At 35.0% G+C, this 18,729-nt stretch overlaps 1 protein-coding gene across 1 annotated transcript; it reads left to right on the top strand.

Moving 5' to 3' along the window:
* LOC132284547 (uncharacterized) lies at nucleotides 1-17,734 on the top strand. Its single transcript, XM_059786658.1, has 21 exons — nucleotides 1-264; nucleotides 1,911-2,636; nucleotides 3,113-3,367; nucleotides 3,741-3,865; nucleotides 3,986-4,030; nucleotides 4,170-4,251; nucleotides 4,367-4,435; nucleotides 4,503-4,673; nucleotides 4,778-4,843; nucleotides 7,623-7,691; nucleotides 7,791-7,931; nucleotides 8,088-8,161; nucleotides 9,961-10,218; nucleotides 11,623-11,705; nucleotides 11,829-11,911; nucleotides 12,704-12,829; nucleotides 12,911-12,953; nucleotides 13,044-13,090; nucleotides 16,603-16,664; nucleotides 16,740-16,791; nucleotides 17,258-17,734. The coding sequence occupies exons 2-21, from the start codon at nucleotides 2,469-2,471 to the stop codon at nucleotides 17,303-17,305; spliced, it is 2,067 nt and encodes a 688-aa protein (XP_059642641.1). The 5' UTR covers nucleotides 1-264; nucleotides 1,911-2,468; the 3' UTR covers nucleotides 17,306-17,734.
* The last annotated feature ends 995 nt before the right edge of the window (nucleotides 17,735-18,729 follow it).

The raw sequence follows: 18,729 nt of genomic DNA on the forward strand, positions 1-18,729 counted from the left end.
CCTTTCTTTGTCATCGTGGTGGTATGTTTTTAACGGTGAAGATTCGATCGCAAAAACTGTAGACAAGAAGTGTTGGATGAACTATATATGTGATTATCTTCCCATCTTTACATCGTATATGGCGGACTAGCCGAAGATTATCATCTGCAGAGTCGTTACAGGGGTTTATCTTTTATCTGAGCGAAGTTAGATTCAGTTATTGTTCAGGTCCTGGTAGCGAAACCCTAGTTCGGTACTTTCATCGATAAATCTGTAATTCAACCGGTAAAATGATTAAACATCGTTATATATTCGAGTGTGTGTATATATATATATATATATTCATTTATATTGGATTCGTTAGTTAGTCACTATATGTGTAATTAATATTCTCCAATTCACTGCATTTTTTTTTTGGGATTCATAAGTATTTTATCGGTTTTTTTGAGGTTAAAATTTGATGATTACATCGTTTTTGTTTGGTGGATTAAAATAACTTCAATTGGCTCATTGTAGTCTGGGTTTTGTTTTGTTTTGTTTGTGGTATGTGTAATTGATCACGTTGGTTCACTGGCTGATTTCAATTACTATATCAACTAATAATGTTCATAGGAGAATTTTGCATAAGCTGGGACCATGGCAAGTTCTTACCATTAGAAACTAATGATGCATTTTAGGAGATTAATTTTCATTTTCAAGATTTTCGTACTCCTCAATTTTCTAACCTTTTATCATAATGATTGTGATGTGTTTCACCATATGATGTTCCACAATAATATCTAATTCTTATTTAATTTTTATTTTTTTAATACAAAGTGTTACTGTAAGTCATTTTTCTTACCGGATAGCTTTCTAGGGTTTTGTAATTTAGCTGTATTGGGCTGAAGCAATTTTTGAATGTGGCATTGACAGTACAGATTTCAGTGGCAATTTTGTTTAAGAAAGCTTCTGAATTTGGCAACAATAGGTGCCTTCACACCATCCCAATTCCAACATATCAGTGTATAATTGCTAAGATTATTGAATGATGATTGATTCTTTGGACATAACATACTAAAATGCTGTCAGTAGTTAGAGTTTTAAGGTTCCCTTTCCTCAATTTAGTTTTTATTGTTTGGTGTTGACATTGTAACACAAAAGAGATACAATGTCTGTTCAACTAAGGTTCTACTTGCCCCATAAGTCAATTATCTTTAGATAAGGTTATAATGATAATTTATTTTTAATGATAGCATTTCACAAATATTCTGGTTTTCTTATTGTTGTTTATGTGTTTGGCAATGTATTTGCGATTTGAAAATTTTAAGGATACTTTCACAGTTCCATGCTAAATTAGAGGACATAGTGAATAACCATTTGATTATATTTTACTTATTATAGCGAACAAAATGAAATATTAAAATTCACAAACATCTTGAACTTGTAAAAAATAGTAAAATTCATTTGCATTCTCATAATTGGCATCCTCATTTTCCTCTTTACATGGGTGGATGTCTATTTGCCATTGGTTGAAGCTCCACAATCTCCTGGGGCTGCTGCTGCTGCAGCATTTACAAAGCACCTCCTTTGGTGGTTGGAGATTGAGAAACCCATTTGGATTCACTCGTGATTCTTTTAATATTGACTTATGAGAATGGACATCTATTAATGCCACTCAGAATCTTAGACCATTGTAGTCTTGTCCAGTAATGTCATCATTGTAATCACTGAAGTAGTTGGAATAGTTTGCTTTTCTCAAATCCTAGTATCAATTGCTATTGATATGAATTAGAGGAATTTTATTTCCTGTTGCAAATTCTATGTAGTTTCTTTTTATGTTAAGTTATAAATCAGCTTGGTGAAATGGTTTGTTTTGTTTATTACCTTCCTAGTACATTGGTTATTGCCTACTTTGTTCATTTCCTAATAATTATTTGTTTTTGTTTGCCCAGGCGTGTTGGTTCTTCAGCTATTGTTGTCCAGGAGTATTGGTCCTTAAACTTTTTGTTGAAGTTCCAGAGTAGAATTGGTAGTTCAAAGTCAGATAATCTTGGTGTGAAATTTTCGCTTGTGGGCAGGTCTGATTTGCCCCAAGTTTCTATTCACTGTCAGAGCAGAGTAATAATATGAAGTGCTTAGGCAGACTGTAGTACTTCTGGGCTTATACTTTATTTCATGGTTCTTTGTGTATCTACTCGATGAATAGAGCTGGATATGATAATTTCTCTGTGTACCGGGACTGTTATCTGCTGTTGTCGTAGGATTCTCAAGGTCAGTTGGACCTTTTAAGTTTAAATGGTCTACTTGCTAGAAAGTTTTTGGTAAAAAGGCTCCTTAATGAAGTCACAGGGGTTAAGTGGAATTTTGTGTTGAACAGATGGAAGATGTTACCATATTGGAAAAAACCTCCCAGTAATTTGATTATCACCTTCTCAGTACACATTTTATTCTTGTTTTCCGGAGCATTTGAGAGAAAAGAATGTGTTAGTGGTATGATATAAGAAGAAAATATGGAACAGGTCTCAGAGAAAAGATTTCCTGTTAATGCAAGCGATTACAAGTTGTATGAAGAAGTTGGAGAAGGCGTCAGTGCCTCTGTTTATAGGGCTCTCTGCATTCCACTTAATGAGATAGTTGCTATCAAGGTTCTTGATCTGGAAAAGTGTAATAATGACCTGGTATGTTGGTTTCTCTTTAGCTGCCAGATATATACATTTATTAATACATTTGGTCGTTGGCTTTCTCTATTGTTCTTCATGTTATTTGTTAATATGTTATACTGCTCTATGCATTATTGTTAACTTATTCTCAGTTTTTTTTTCTAGTTGGTACTCACACACCCACTTATTCTCAATTACCTTTTGCAAGCATATAAACCATACATTACTATTTGTTCAAACATAATCTGTGCTTGTGTACGATGTTTACCTCTTGCAAGAAAATTGTTTCCGGGGAAATTTGTCTTGCTCACTTCAAATGACATGACCAAGAAATTAATAATACATCTCTTTATTCCATATTAGGGCAAAAGTGTGTGCGCATGTGCTGTTGATGCTTGTCCAAACTTTAAAATAATCCATCAAGAGTTCTGTGTTAATTATTATATTCCTTACGTTCTGTCATATTGAGTGTTTTTTCTGTGTAAATTATCCAGGATGGTATACGACGAGAGGTACAGACAATGACATTGATTGATCATCCAAATTTATTACGAGCACATTGCTCATTCACTACAGGCCACAACCTTTGGGTCGTGATGCCATACATGGCTGGGGGATCATGTCTTCATATAATGAAGTCTTCTCATCCAGAAGGTTTTGAAGAGCCTGTTATTGCTACGTTATTACGTGAGGTTCTTAAAGCTCTTGTTTATCTTCATGCCCATGGGCACATTCACAGAGATGTGAAGGTATTATTGTCTCCTTCAATTTTTTAACTTGTCCAATTGGTTTTTGTTGATTTTGTTCTCATGTTCAGATGCATTATTTTTTTTCAATTGCCTTCACTGACAAATATGGCCTATGATGCCAAATCATGTGAAAAGTATTTAGGGTAATTTTACATTTTCTCTAATTACTTTTAACATCGTATCTGATTGCATTGTCATTTCCCTAGAAGAAATTAATCACTATGCCTACAGGCTACATGACATCATGTCTCCAATTTCTCTGTCATATTTGTTAAGCATGTCAGTCAAGGTTTTTATGTGTTCTTCCTGTGGTGACTATATCAGCTAGGATATTAGTTGTGTACTGTATTACACTCTTAATCTATTTTTGCAGGCTGGGAATATATTAATTGACTCTAATGGTGCTGTCAAGTTAGCGGACTTTGGAGTATCTGCATGCATGTTTGATACTGGGGATAGGCAACATTCAAGGAATACTTTTGTTGGAACTCCATGCTGGTACAAATTCCCCTTCAGGCCGTCATTGTCCTATTGTCTACCATTAATTTATCCATGGTGGAACAGTTATATGTTGTTGATTTGAACCAATTATTTGTTATTTTTGCATTGTTTGCTCAGGATGGCTCCCGAAGTTATGCAGCAATTGCATGGATATGACTTTAAGTGAGTCAGTGATACGTCTGACCTATGTTTTTCTATTTCCTTTTAAAATTTTCCCCTTTTACTTTTGCTGTCCGATATATATGTCAAAGCTATTTTCTGTTAATTTTAAGTTCATCTAAGATCAGTTTTGTGTAAACAGAGCAGACATCTGGTCATTTGGAATAACAGCACTTGAACTTGCTCATGGCCATGCCCCATTTTCTAAGTATCCGCCTATGAAGGTTGATTATATATATTTTAGAGTTACAATCTGTATGCATTCTACAAATAAACCCTAATTCTTTTGAGGATCAGTTATACAGCATGATGCTTCTCCCCTTGTCTTTTTAATTGTAGGTTCTGCTGATGACTTTGCAAAATGCGCCACCAGGTCTTGACTATGAAAGGGACAAGAGATTTTCAAAGGTTTATATGGTTAGACAAATGCTTTTAGCATTTTTATTATTTTTCTGACTATCTGTTGCCTTTGTAGTCTTTCAAAGAGTTGGTAGCTACTTGCTTAGTGAAGGATCCAAAGAAGCGTCCCTCTTCAGAGAAGCTTCTGAAGCACCATTTCTTTAAACATGCACGGTCATATGATTATCTAGCTCGTACTATCCTTGATGGCCTTTCCCCTCTGGGCGATCGTTTTAGAATGCTAAAGGTCTCTTGCAACACTCTAATCTGTGTCATTTTAGTTTGTGAATTCTTTTAAATAGATGGTATGACTCCAGTTACAACTTATCTTACTTTGACTTGTTGTTTCAGGCAAAAGAAGCCGACTTGCTTGTACATAACAAGGCATTATATGGGGACAAGGAGCATTTATCACAGGCGAGCACAGTGTTTCTGACTTTTGATTTTAAACTAGTGTTCTGTATATAATCTGCAGTACTACAACCTTACTTTTCTAGCCCAATACAATTATTTTTTTGCCTGAATCCATGCTGGTAGCATTATTAAGTGTTCGCAGATGGTAGGGTTTATCTCGCCTTTATGAGCATGTAATAATTAATTGATTAGATTTGAAAAGTGGATCTTGTGGTCCTCCATACAATTTTTTTAATTTGAGGGTTGGATATTGTATCTAGACCTTTTTTGTCATAGACTTTTTGCAACAGAAAAAGTTTTGAAATACATTACAAGAACTTCCAACTTTGGATTTTTCAGAAGTGCACTCTGTAATTACGAATCTCTTGGCTTAGTGAAGTGCCACACAGTAAAATAATTAATAGTTCAGGAAGCATGGAATGGATACAAGGTAAGGGTATGAGAAAACACAATATAGATATGACCACAAAACAAATCTAAGAAAAAGTAAAACACGAATATGACAAGGGCATGGTAGTAAAAACATTTTTTCATGTTGAAATTATATAGTATATGACAGACATTATTTCATTTGAATTAGATATGACCACAAAGCAAATCTAAAAAAAATTAGAACCGAATGCGACAAGGGCATGGTAGTGAAAACATTTGTTATGTTGAAATCATATGGTATATGACAAACATTATTTCATTATGATTTGATCTAAAATATTTTATATAAATTATATAATCGTAACTACCCTCATTATTGTTTGTGTTTGTAGAATTGTATATGTATATGTATATGTGCACATAAATTAGTATTCTCTCCTTCACCAGTACGCGCATCTATAATAAATCTTTTCTACACTTGTTTAAAATATGGTCATCCCTTTTTGGGAATTTTATATAAATTTCAATTTGGTTTTCTTATAATTAATTTGTTTGTTTATACTAAAAAAATCATATTTAGTGTGAAATTTTATAAAGAATTTATATTGGTTAGTATTTAAGAAAGTATCACTCATATGCCAATATTTGAGAATTTTTTAATCTAAAATTTTCTGAAATTGATCGGTGAGCGGCTTAAGGGATGCGAGAACGGAAGTTAAATCACCATTTAGTGTGGAATGTGTGTTGTATTCATGTCCAGAAGCATCCAAGAAGTTTCAGTTGCTGATATGTGTCCGGAGGGATGGACTTCTCCTTAGAACTGCTCATGTTTCTTAGCTAATAGTGAGGTTGATTTTTGGAAGCATAATTTTATACTTTAGCCATTTATCCTGATAAAGAGTTCATTATGGTTGTATTTTCAATTTTAAATCGAAATGCCTCAGGTGGTCCTATATGCACTCGTATATGTATCTAGTCATAGGTCTGCATGTGAGATTCATTACTGTCTTAGCAGTTACATTTTTTTTAGTACATTTGAGAATATTGACCCGCTTGTGGTCAATTACAAGCTCTTTTTATCTCATGATTTATTTTTCTAGTTTCTTTTAGGGATAGTTTGAAACAACATTGTTTTAGTGGATTTTTTATTTTTATTTTATTTTTCTCTGGTAAAAAGGTAGTAGAGGAATAAAAGTTGATCCAAAGGAAGGACAAGGAGTCTTTCGAAGGACAAAAGACAAAAATGGGAAAACATCACCAGCTCATGTTCTATCCTAAGGGAATTTCTTTACAAGATGGGGGCTTCAATTGCCACCAATGTGGGTTTGAATTAGTGATGTTCTTAAACCAACAATAAACTAACTTCTTCTTTTTTTCGCGTGGGAAGGGGCATTTGATGGAACAGTAGTTTCTTCCATGGTAGACAAGAAAACTGAGTTCCTTCATTGCCAGAACAATGATCCCTATCAAATTGAACTTGATGTTTATGCGAATGTCAAGTACTGCTAATACATCCTACTACCATGGGTGCTTGAAGCCCCCTAGTGATGACTGTAGTCATAGAGGAACCTCCACTCAACTAGGAAATTCTTGAACCACTTTACCAGATACCAAATGGAAAAGCACCAAGCTCCATACTGATAGCATCATTACTTCCATAAGGTGACGAAAAGTTGTAAATACTTCTATTTTCTTTGTTGCTAAAATCCCACCAGTCCCAACATTGATGGGTTTGCCTATGAAGCACTCACTAAATTTAAGTTTATTCTGTTCTTGGGGATATCTATGGTTTCATCATCAGTTTCCTTAGAGGGTCTTGAAGATTTGCTGCTGTCCAATTTCATATAAAGAGTGGAAGATGGATGGCATCAAATTGTTTGCTCACAGGAAGCTCCTAAGAGTATCAGATACCATCAGTTTTAATCTTAACCAATAGATTCATTCTCTCGTTATCTGATTATCTTAATTGTCATTCAAATTCATCTGCCATTTTTTGGTGAATAGAAAATTTTGTCGTCGAGTTCATACTTCCTATTGGTCAAGATTTATACAAGCACATATGTAGTTGGTATCACATAATTGGTTCTAGTGTCATAATGAGGTCCTGTCCTTTTGATTTTTGCGTTGCCTACATTGTAGTTATGGAGCATCAAGATATTAAGTGCATATTTTGTTGCCAATTTTATTTTATTTATTAATTTTTTAATAGAATAATTTAGAAAATAAAGGAAAAGAAAATTTAGATTCAAGGTAGAAATCTCAATTGGGATGTGGGTTATTCTGTAGTAATTATATATAACGTGCATAATTGTGATAATGGTACATGCTTAAATTTAAAGAAAGCTTCTTCTGCAGATAACGGTGCTTGCATTTCCTATATACCCTAAACTGAGATCTTTTTACCTTGCAGCAAGAGTACATTAGAGGTATCAGTGCCTGGAATTTTAATCTGGAGGATTTGAAGAATCAAGCTGCCCTTGTATGTAGTTAGTCCAGTGATCACCTAGGAAAATGATTTCATTTGAGAGAGAATTGCCATTGGTTTTCTACCCTTTTACTGTCAATGTGTTGCTTGCAGATCCGGGATTATGATGGCATTTCAAACATAGAGGATCCTATCGGGTGTAGTAAGCAAGACAGACGTGAAGATGTTGGTTATCCAGCAGATAGAATGTCCTCCGTGAGGGCCAATCATTCAGATGCTGCACTTCATACGGAGGTATCAATTATAACGAAGTTAAAATGAAGTCTCTGTTGTTTTCCTTTTTTATTTTCTGGGTCGTGTGTATTTGTATATGTAATTTGTTTACGTAATCTTTTGAGCTTTCACTCCTTAAAATACGTAATATCCACCTTCCATGTCTTCACTTTTCAGGATGGGCTCAATGATATTTACAATTTGGAGAGTTCACTACTTGCATTTCCTGTTCAGCCTCTTCAGGCACTAAAGTACGACTTTATTTTCTTGTTATGTCTCGGGTTTTCCTTGCTGAGAAAATCGTATTTATTTATTACTGTTGGGAACACTTTCAATTGCCATTTATTTAAAAATATTTATTTTAACTCAAAAGTTCCTTTCATGCAATCCAATTTATATTTCCTATTCTTTGCTACTAGTCTTTTGCATTTTTCATGAACACGATGTCATCTATATCTACACGTGTGTCGATGTAATCATGGATTCTAATTAATGTAATGTACATATAGAAGCAACATGCATATTCTTTTATGTTAGTTTAGGAGTATATATATGAAGGGACTATTTATTGATGCAATGATAAAAGCTCAGCCTAACAAGTGTGAGGATGCAGTTTTGAGTCTGACAGTATTCACTTTGCATAATAGTGCCATAGGCTAAGAAGCCCAGATACGGATACGACACGACATGTACCCGGCAACACAGCAAATCCTAAAAAATTAAGTCACGGACATGTTGGGAACACAAATATTAAATATATACTTTTATACATGTGACAATATATTATTAGACTAATATTACTTATCATATATCACAGTAACTAAACTACAACTACGATTCTCTCATTGAAGAAGAGAAAAAAGAAGAGAGAATGGGCTGGGTTATAATTTCTGAACTCCCTTCATAAAACTTCTTGTACCTATAGCCACAACTAAACAATAGATTATACTCCCCCTGTCCCTAAAAAATGTCCCTTTTGGGGAACTGTGACTTTTTTGGGACAGACAGAGTAGTTGTATAGAGAATGAATGGAAAATGGAAAAAAAGAGAGAGAATAGAATGAAGTAGAATTTCTGAACCTTTTCTAAGAGAAGGAAATAGAATTTTAGAGCGGAGAGAGAGAGAGAAACACTGTTAAGAGAAAAAAATAAAAGAAATAAGGAAGATTAAGGTTTTGTTGAGAAAGAATAGAGCTTTATCGATAATAAAAGAAATAACCCGTAGAGTACGAAGGGTTTGTGATAGGAAGAAAGAGGATAAAAAGGAAAGAAAAAAATACACAGAGAGGATTCATTGAAGGAGGAGGCTCACTGACAGTCAAGCTTTGTTGATCCGTTACAAGTTCAAAGCTTGGTTGCAAAAGAGTGCAAGATTCGACATTTTCCCTTAATGATCTTTTTTCTAAAACCCATTTTAATCAGGCGCGTGTCCACGGCATGTCAACAGCTTGTTGGCATGTGTGCAGCATGTCCATATCACACGGCAAGCTTAGTTCGTGTCCAACGCATGTCCATGTCCGACACGGACCTCTTGACCTTTTAGGCATATCCGTGCTAGCCTGCTAGGTTAGTTCTATTTCCAAACTTTTCCATCTACTACTACACGAAGGCGGTAGCAGCATTGGGTAATGCCTTTTTTGGTTTATGCTGTAAATGCAAATATAAAGTAAATACATAAATAGATTATTACAGAATAGAAAGCTTTGAAATACTCATTTGACATGCTTCAACATTAAAAGATAAATAAATGTAATAGTAAATTGTAATTCCAAACAATATAAACTGCCACTTTGCATGGGTTTGTATCATTTGTGTTGTGCATGCACCACTTCCAGGAAGCTTTGCCCCTCTTAATAGAGGGAGCTAAGAGGGATAATAAAGTGGCTGCCTAAGACTCAAATCCGCATTCTCACACCTGGCAGCACAAGGTCTTACTGCAGCACAATGCAATGGCTCCTACTTCCAGTGAAAAAAAAAAGAAAAGAAAGAAAATCAAATATCTTAAGTACCTTTTGATTTCTCTATTTATGCAACTGTGTATTTCAATGCAGAGGTTGTTTTGATGTTTGTGAGGACGATGCAGCTGCTTGCAGTCCAACTTGGAAAGATGATTTTCATTCAGAGTTTGAACAGCAGAGTCGAATACAAAAAGCTGAGCACCAAGAAGCTGTAAGAGATGATGGTGAAAAATTGGGACAAAATAGTTCTTTATCACGTTCTTTAGTTCCTGGACGGGAAAAATTCTTGAGCGGTTCAATATTACAGGACAACTTTATTTCGCCTAAGAAGGTTATTGGTGATGGGGACAGGTAAATTTATACTTTTCTGGTGTTAAATTTATCCTTGATTTCCCGTTCAACTCTTAAATGGGAAACATATTGTTTTTTCGTTTTTGGTCTTTTATGTTGAATTTAGCTGATCAGTTTTGATGGAAATCGATATATTTTGAAGTAAAAACGAGATAATGTAAATGTATTATCTATCAGGGATTATTTCATCTGCAATGTAATTATCATACGTTCTTGTAATGGTGTTTCCATTATTTGCTCTTCAAATATATTTTCATTTCTAGAGGTATAATTACAAGAAGATGAACTGCAAGATTGCAGGAAATTTTTGGAGGATATTAGCTTTTTATTGTTCTAAATATTTTCCTTTGAATGAACTATCTTGTTTTGTGGATAAGTTTTAGCTCTTGCGAGAGGATTGGAGAAAGTCTTAAATGTATCTCATTTCCTGCCATCTTGTAAATTCAGGATGTCAAATTCAGACTTTACTGTTGCAATGTGGCTCTATGACAACTTAATTGTTCAAAAGTAAACTTGTGTATCTTGAGGAATGATAATGGGTTAGTATGGTAGGGTTTCTAAGACTGCAGTTCGACCTGTCCAAATGCAATGTTCGAAGTTCTAAAAGATATGATTTGTTGAAAACATTAATGCCATTTGTTTTTTTTCCTTATAAAACTGGAATCATGCAACTGTTGGATGTGAAGATTGGATGTTTATCATGTTTAGTGAATGATATCTTTCTCCTTTTTTCTTTCCATTATTTATTTATTTAATTAATGAGATTTGGTTGTAATGATTTTACTGATTTATTCTCAAACCAATATAGTGCAAATTAAAGTCGTTACTTCTTGAGAAGTGTCTAAATTATAGTAGCGTCGTACCAGTGATTGGGAGGATATACCCAATATTTCTTGATAGAAGGATGTGGGTTTCTTAACTTCTCTTATCTTGGAACTTGTCCAAGTGAGTCACTTATTCAACGACTAACGTTCAATTTCTAAAAAATCGGAAGTTCCTACGTTTTGTTCTAGAAAATGAACAATATGGTTGCTCTACATACAATGCAAAACTAGAAATAATTTTATCCCTAGAGTAAAGCCACAACATTCAACTTTAATTCTCATGTACTCTTATCTTAATTTGAAACTTTAGATTTGTTAGAAGATAAAAGATTTGAAGTCTTAGAGCCTCTCCCTCCCATCTTTTACTACTACAATAAATTAAATGACCATGAAAGTTGACAAGCAACCGCAGAACCCCGTATGAGTTGTTGGATTATTGGGTTGCATTGTATTTGGATTGTGCCTCAGTGGTTTGACTGTTGATATTCTGTGTTTTGGCTTTGATTTGTTTGGATGATGTGCACTTATGAGAAAGACTGTGTTTTAGATCATAGTAACATATTTTTAAAATAATCTGAAGGGAACATTTGCAACCAAGATATGAGCGAAATTATAGTGGCCCATTGCATCGTCAAAAGAAAGATGCCAATAACCTTGCATCTGGTAATTTCTCTGGTTTCTTAATTTGTTCATGTGGATTACTATAAAACAGGGTCCTTTTTTTTTTTTTTTTTTTTTGTCCAATTTATGACAAGTCTCTTTTGCTTGTGCCATCTGTTTATGCAGCGGATGATGCTTCAGAAGGAGCAGTTGTCCAGCGCAAGGGACGCTTTAGTGTCACTTCAGCTTCAGCAGAGTTGAGTCCTAAGGTATGTTTGCAGTAAGATGTTATTATAATAGTCAGGTACTCAAATCAACCCACATATCCCAGCACCCTGTAATGTGGGTTCAACTTTAGGTAATGGCATTGGTCAAGTCAGTCCGTTTCAGCTTCTAATTTACTTGACGACTGTGCTGCTTTCCTGTCCTGAAGTTTTCCATTTGTGATTCCTTTTGGTACTCATTCCACGACTTCGCCGGTTTGGTGTAGTTAAACCTTTTTCTGCAGTACACTTACATATTTAATCCTCTTCTGCTTAAATTTAGGAACCTCTACTTTTATTAAATGCTAACCAAATTAGATCACTAGTCTATTCTGTTGCATTTGTCTGGATTTTTTTAGATATAATGATATATTGTTGAAAATTAGTAACAAGGTGATTTCCTTGCGTTACACGGTTTGATGTTCAGTAGAACGAAGCTGTGCAAAAAGCTTTTAGGAAAACATTAAGATGTCTTCCTTTTGATACATCATATACCATGGTGTCTTTTTCGGAAGTTTCCACTGTCTTGTTAAACTGCCTTGCACCTGTTATAACTTAGTTTTCCATATCACAAGAGTTGACCTTCCAGCAACAATGCTGCAATACTGAGTTTGATTTGAATGTTGTTGCTATTGGGTCATTGCTAGTTGTCCTTTGAGGTTTTTGTCTTCGCTTTCATTGTTCTTGGATTGTCTTTTGTTATGCTGTTTGTCTTTATTAATGATAAGGGTGGAACTTGGTAATTTATCTTTTTAGGCAATGGCTTTATAACCATTGCCTTTATTATCTCAAATACAGGGTCCTACAAACTGCTACTTAAATCCAGTTTCTGGAGGTTTTACCAGTCCGACAAGCTCAAGCATTTCAGCTACTTCAGTTCTGCCATCATTGCAATGCATTTTGCAGCAGAACACCATGCAAAGGGTATGCATCTAATATTTTTCTCAACTTTTATGCATACATGACATTGACTGTTTCTGAATTATTCTTCATTGATGTTGAAAGGAAGAAATAGTTAAACTTATCAAGTATGTGGAGCAAACCTCTGGTAATTCCTTTCGTCTTTGATCATTAACGTGTATACCATCTTATTGGTGAAAACATATCTGTTGTATCTGACTTGCATTTCTTGGTACAGCAAATTCCATGGACTTCTCTGAGGCGGGAACTAATGGCCTTCAACAGGTATTAGAGTACATATTCATTAAAGAATCTTTTTTATTATTTAATATTAAAGAATCTTTTGAATTCTGCTAGCTATATATATTTGTCATATATCAAGTGTAAGTCTATTATTTTACTTTTTGAGTTAATAATTGGCCATTATGAATTAATGATGCTTTATAGTCGAGAAAAGATTAATGTGTATTCTTTAAGAGGTACGTTTTAGCTTGATGTTCCCAAGACTTGGCCAGTATTTTTATTTTTATGATATATGTAACGACCCGAACCCGATGGTTCAAAATCGCTAACCGGGTCCTTACCTGAACCTGAGGTCAACTAAGGGCACTACTATCATTTCCTATGTCAATACATAATATATGTGTCATCCCAAGGTTTATAAAAAAATAATAATAATAAATGAATGAATAAATAATAAAATGAAATCATAGCTACAAAGTATGCCAAAACGGTCTACTAACCCATCGAACCCAGTGGAGGAGCATCGTCTGCCACTTCCCTTCCATGTCCTGAAAAATATTAAATATAAGGGGTGAGCAAATTGCTTAGTAGGTGGTGCCTAAGACACACCTCTTGTGACCTCATGAATCCACACAATGAATAGAAAAAATAAAGAAGCGGGATCATACCACACTGGGGTAAACATAGCAACAAATTTGACAATCCAAGTCATAATTAAATTATGCTGTGCAATGGGATGCAATGTCACTCCCCATTTTACAAAAACATTTCTGCCATCATTTCCAAACCGTTAATGCAACTGTCCCATGGCAACTCCATGGCGGCACGAGAGAAGGATTGGCTAACTGTCCCTGACCACAAGGCAACTCCAGGGCGTCATTTGGGGCCAGTTAACTCAACCACGCTAGAACAGTTTCCCTAGTTTCCTCTAGGTCACGTTAACCCCACGGTCCTTAGGCAACTCCTAGGCGGTCGAGTTTTCACAAGACCACTTTAATCAAAACTTTTCCCAAAAATCCCTTTCACTTTTATTTCAAAACACTTTGCCCTTTTCATTCATGCCCAATGCTATGAATGCATGTCACATATTTTTATTTTTATTTTTATTATTATTATTTTTTTTCAATAATATGAGAATAAGAAAATTTCACACTACACAATTTAACATGCTCCTTTATAGCAATGTCTAGAGAATTAATAAACACCGTAGGCATGGAAATTAACATCTAAGCATGCTTTTCACATAATTTTATCAACACATATAAGCATAAACTTCAAATACAACAACTCTATATCATTTTTCAAGCAATCAATTCAAATAAAGCATGCTTGATAACAAATAATTAAAGGAAATTCACAAGGGAACAAGAAATTGGGAATTAAGAACCCCTACCTCAAGATTATGCAAAACTCCCAAATTGATGCCCTAAATTTCGAAAATCAAGGAGTGTACCAAACTAGAAATTGCTCCGATCAACTTATAGATCTCGTCGTGAGCTTCAATTTGCCGCAAACGGCACTCAAAATTAAAAGACAAATCAAATTTGGAAGTTTGAGACAAAAAGAAAAAAGAAATCTAGAAAAGGAAAGAGAGGAAAAGAGTTACGGGGGAGAGAAAAGAGAGAGAGAGATTGTGTGATCAAAATGGCCTCTTGGCCTTATTTTTAAAAGGCATGTGGGCCCCACCATTTTCTTTTATTTTCTTTTTATCTCTTTTCATTTTCTTTACACCACACAAATAAATATATACCAACTATATGAGACCCACATAAAAATAAAAATATTACAATCTACCCTCCTTAAAGAGATTTCGTCCTCGCAATCTTAAAGAAGGAGACCCACAGCCACACACCTTCTCAAGAACAGCTCACTAAATTCCAAAACCATGGACTCACCAACATCATCACTTTTGACACCGGACGTCACCAGGCAAATCAGAACCCATTCCCATAAAACCGATGCTCACCACCCTATGAGGGTACTCATCAAAACAAAAGACTACAAGACCTTACGCCTGACTCAAAACGGACATCGGTCCACTCTACACTGCTGCGAAAGGCTCCAATGCCAAAAAAAAAAAGAACAGTCATCAGACCACCAAAAAAGACAACATCCAACCTCAACTCACCCTTTAAAGAACGCACAAAATCTCAATTTATACATCTCCATCAGACCAAACACTCGCTATCTAACATATAACTACACCATTATATATCAGTACAAGTAACCATCAACCGCACCATTCTGCAACCATTACACTTAACAACCTCAAAACGACAAAATAATGAATCTCCCAATGCCTGCATAAACATTAGTCACCAAATCAGTAAAGCCCACTATCTTGTACTCAGGACAAAATCCTCAAAACAAGATCTTCAATAACCAAACAAATTGGACACTTGGTTCCACCTAACACACCTCATCACCCAAGACAGACCACCTGAATCCACACTGTCACGCCGACACAACCCGCAATACCGTACTCTCATTGTCCCTAACAACCAAAACAATCATGGACCTTTGACTCGACATCATGTTAAAGAGGGACTGATTCAGAAAAAAATGGTTGGCCAAGCCATTCTCGTCATCGATCCAATCTCAACACAGACGTTGTTCCTGTCCTCAGGTCCAGACCTCGAGTACAATCTTACACAGTACACAAATTAACAATGAGATCCACTCACTATCCATCCATCACTATACGTAACCTCAACAACCATGAGATTCATTTACTATCAATTCATCTCTCTACGCAACCACAACGGTTATATAGTCACATACCTATTATAAAAATTCCAATCATACTTTAATCATAACAAGTTAAAAGTAACACAACGCCAATACCACAATCATCAATCAACCTAAAAGCTTTCCAGTCACCTCAATACCATCAACGATGCCATCAATCATTAACGCTTAACTGACAACATCAAACCACTCTTTCTAAGTGATCTACGCATCCAAACAAGAAAACTCCATACCCCAAGTTCAACATCGTTACTTTTCCCCATTCCCTTTCCCTAAAACATCCTTGGTCCCCAAAAAAAAATATATATATATATATAGAAAAGGAAAGAGAGGAAAAGGGTTACGGGAGAGAGAAAAGAGAGAGAGATTGTGTGATCAAAATGGCCTCTTGGCCTTATTTTTAAAAGGCATGTGGGCTCCACCATTTTCTTTTATTTTCTTTTTATCTCTTTTCATTTTCTTTACACCACACAAATAAATATATACCAACTATATGAGACCCACAGAAAAATGAAAATATTACAATATAGCAGCCACTTTGTGCATTTGTGAAAAATGTATGATGTGGCTTGCATTTTTGAACCTGCCTTTGCATTTGTGAAAAATGTATGATGTGGCTTGCATTTTTGAACCTGCCTTTCTTTTTCATGTCTCTCTTTTCTTTTATTTTCCTGCCAATCATCATTCTCTTTTTGGGAACAAATTTGACAATCCAACTCCTGCAGAGAACAGTTACTTCTTGTTGTGTGTTCAGACAACAATTCCCCACTGTTCTATTAGATAAATGTTAAATTTGGATATTTCAGATAGCTTCAGTTCCTGCTAGGGAGAGGGAGCTGCAGTCTCAGCTGATTCAATTGCAACAAAGGTATTAAATTGTATCTGGTGTTTTCTTATTGCACGTGGTCTTTCGATTTTTAACTGAACTAGTTTGAAATCTCAGTGTTGGGAGTCTAGTTGAAGAATTGCAGAGACAGAAGATGAAAAATGCTCAGGTCTGTATCTATTTGTCGTTAAAGAAATAAAAGGTTGTGTTATTGCCATGTCATGGACTTACTGGCTGCATGATGGGGTGGGGTGGGGTGGGGGAGACAGAAAAATATGTTCACTTTTGTTTTGATACCTTGGTCATTCTTGGAGGTTGTGGCACATGAATAGGTTTTTGTAACACAAATATGTATTAGAAAAGTGGAGTGGGATTGGTAAACCATTTGAATCTTGCCTAGCAAAATAGATATATGTTCAAGTTTGTCAAGTTTTAAAGGTTTTAGGTTCTACAAATGGTACGTTAACTTTATACTGAAATTTGTTATGTGATATGATAGTGTTAGACTGGTTTGAATGTGTTCAGTTGTACGGAACTGATTTCTGGATTACCTTTCAGCCTTGCATTGGTTTTGGCACTTGGTAGTTGTAGTAGCATTCTGATTGGGGTGTCTTTTACCTTTTTATGCTTTGCAGCTGGAAAAGAAAATGAATGCTTTGGTGAAGAAAGAGGAGAGAAGTTGAAATAAAATGATTAGAATGCATGGTGATATCCTTCGCCTCTCAAGTGGGCAAACACCTCATGACCATCTGCAAGGTATTCGCCAAGGATTAGGTGCATTGTATTTTAGTGTACCATATGTGTGAATTAAGGCAGGCACCCAAAGTTTTGAGATTCTATTTCGGAGTCTCACAACCGCTCTTTCTTGTTGTAATTTAATGATTTGATATTGTAATTATGGCGCTTTTACAGTATTGTACTTCAATTTGATCTCTACCCCCCTCGCGTTTTGCATGCCATGTACGCATGCACAAAAGTTCTTAATATATATGTCCACTCCAGGTGAGAAGTTATTTTGAATTAGGGAGGGCTACCCCACTTGTGTAGCCTATTGTCAGCTTTGGAACGAAAGAGATGAAAAAGAGTAATATGATTTTTGTTTTTGGGGTAAACCATAAGGGCATGTTTGGTGTGGTGGAATGAATTGGAATGGAATGGGAATTGAGGTGGGAATGGAATGAGAAGAGAATGGAATGGGAATGATAATTCTTATTCAACCGTTTGGTTGCAAACATGGAATGTGTACAAATGGAATGCTCATTCTCATTTCTGTGTTTGGTAAGAAAGTTGGAATGGAATGAATTTATATTGTTTCTTTAAATTACGTTTTATTATTAGTAAAAAAAAAAAAATTAACTAAAAAAATTAATCTATAAAAATAAAAGGAAAAGAGACAATAGAGAGAGAAAATAAACGAGATAAAGAGAAAATAGACGAGAAAAAAGAAATAGAGGGCTTCAAGATAGAGAAAGAATATAGATGAGAAAAAAGAAATAGATGGCTCCTCTACGGCTGCAAAAAAATAAAAGGGAGAGATCATTTTCCGATCATCTTCTCCGGCGACATTCTCCGATGACTTTTAGTAAATTGGTCCAGATTATTCATAGTTGCTGCCATTTCAGTTCGTTTCATCACTGGATAATTCATGTCATGTGTATGTTGTTTTATAAATTCTTTTATAAAATTGTCTATTTTCTGCACACCCAAAAAAGTAATAACCCAATGCCTTTAACTCATTCCAAAAGGACAAGGAGATTGCCAAATTTCTCCAGTGATGGAATTGGATTCCTGAAACAACATACACATGACATTTCATTTTTCTCCAACAGATGAAAACCATAATTATCATAACATTAGAGACTAAAAAATAATAAATAAATAAATAATTATTGCTAGACAATTACTAAGAAAGTTGCATAAGCTCATAGAAGTTCAATTATACTGTTCTTGTCTCATCCTTGTGTAAATCGGAGAGAGGGAACATACTGCATATAGATACATATTATATATATTAAATAGTGTGTGTATGCTTGAAATGAGAGATGGTGAGAGTCTGTGTTAACACAAGGCAAATGGTATTTTTTGTTTTTAAATTACTTTATTAATT

Source organism: Cornus florida, unplaced genomic scaffold (assembly GCF_030987335.1).
Source record: "Cornus florida cultivar Cherokee Brave unplaced genomic scaffold, ASM3098733v1 CherokeeBrave_3.0.0_Hap2_Chr11, whole genome shotgun sequence".
Lineage (NCBI taxonomy): Eukaryota > Viridiplantae > Streptophyta > Magnoliopsida > Cornales > Cornaceae > Cornus > Cornus florida.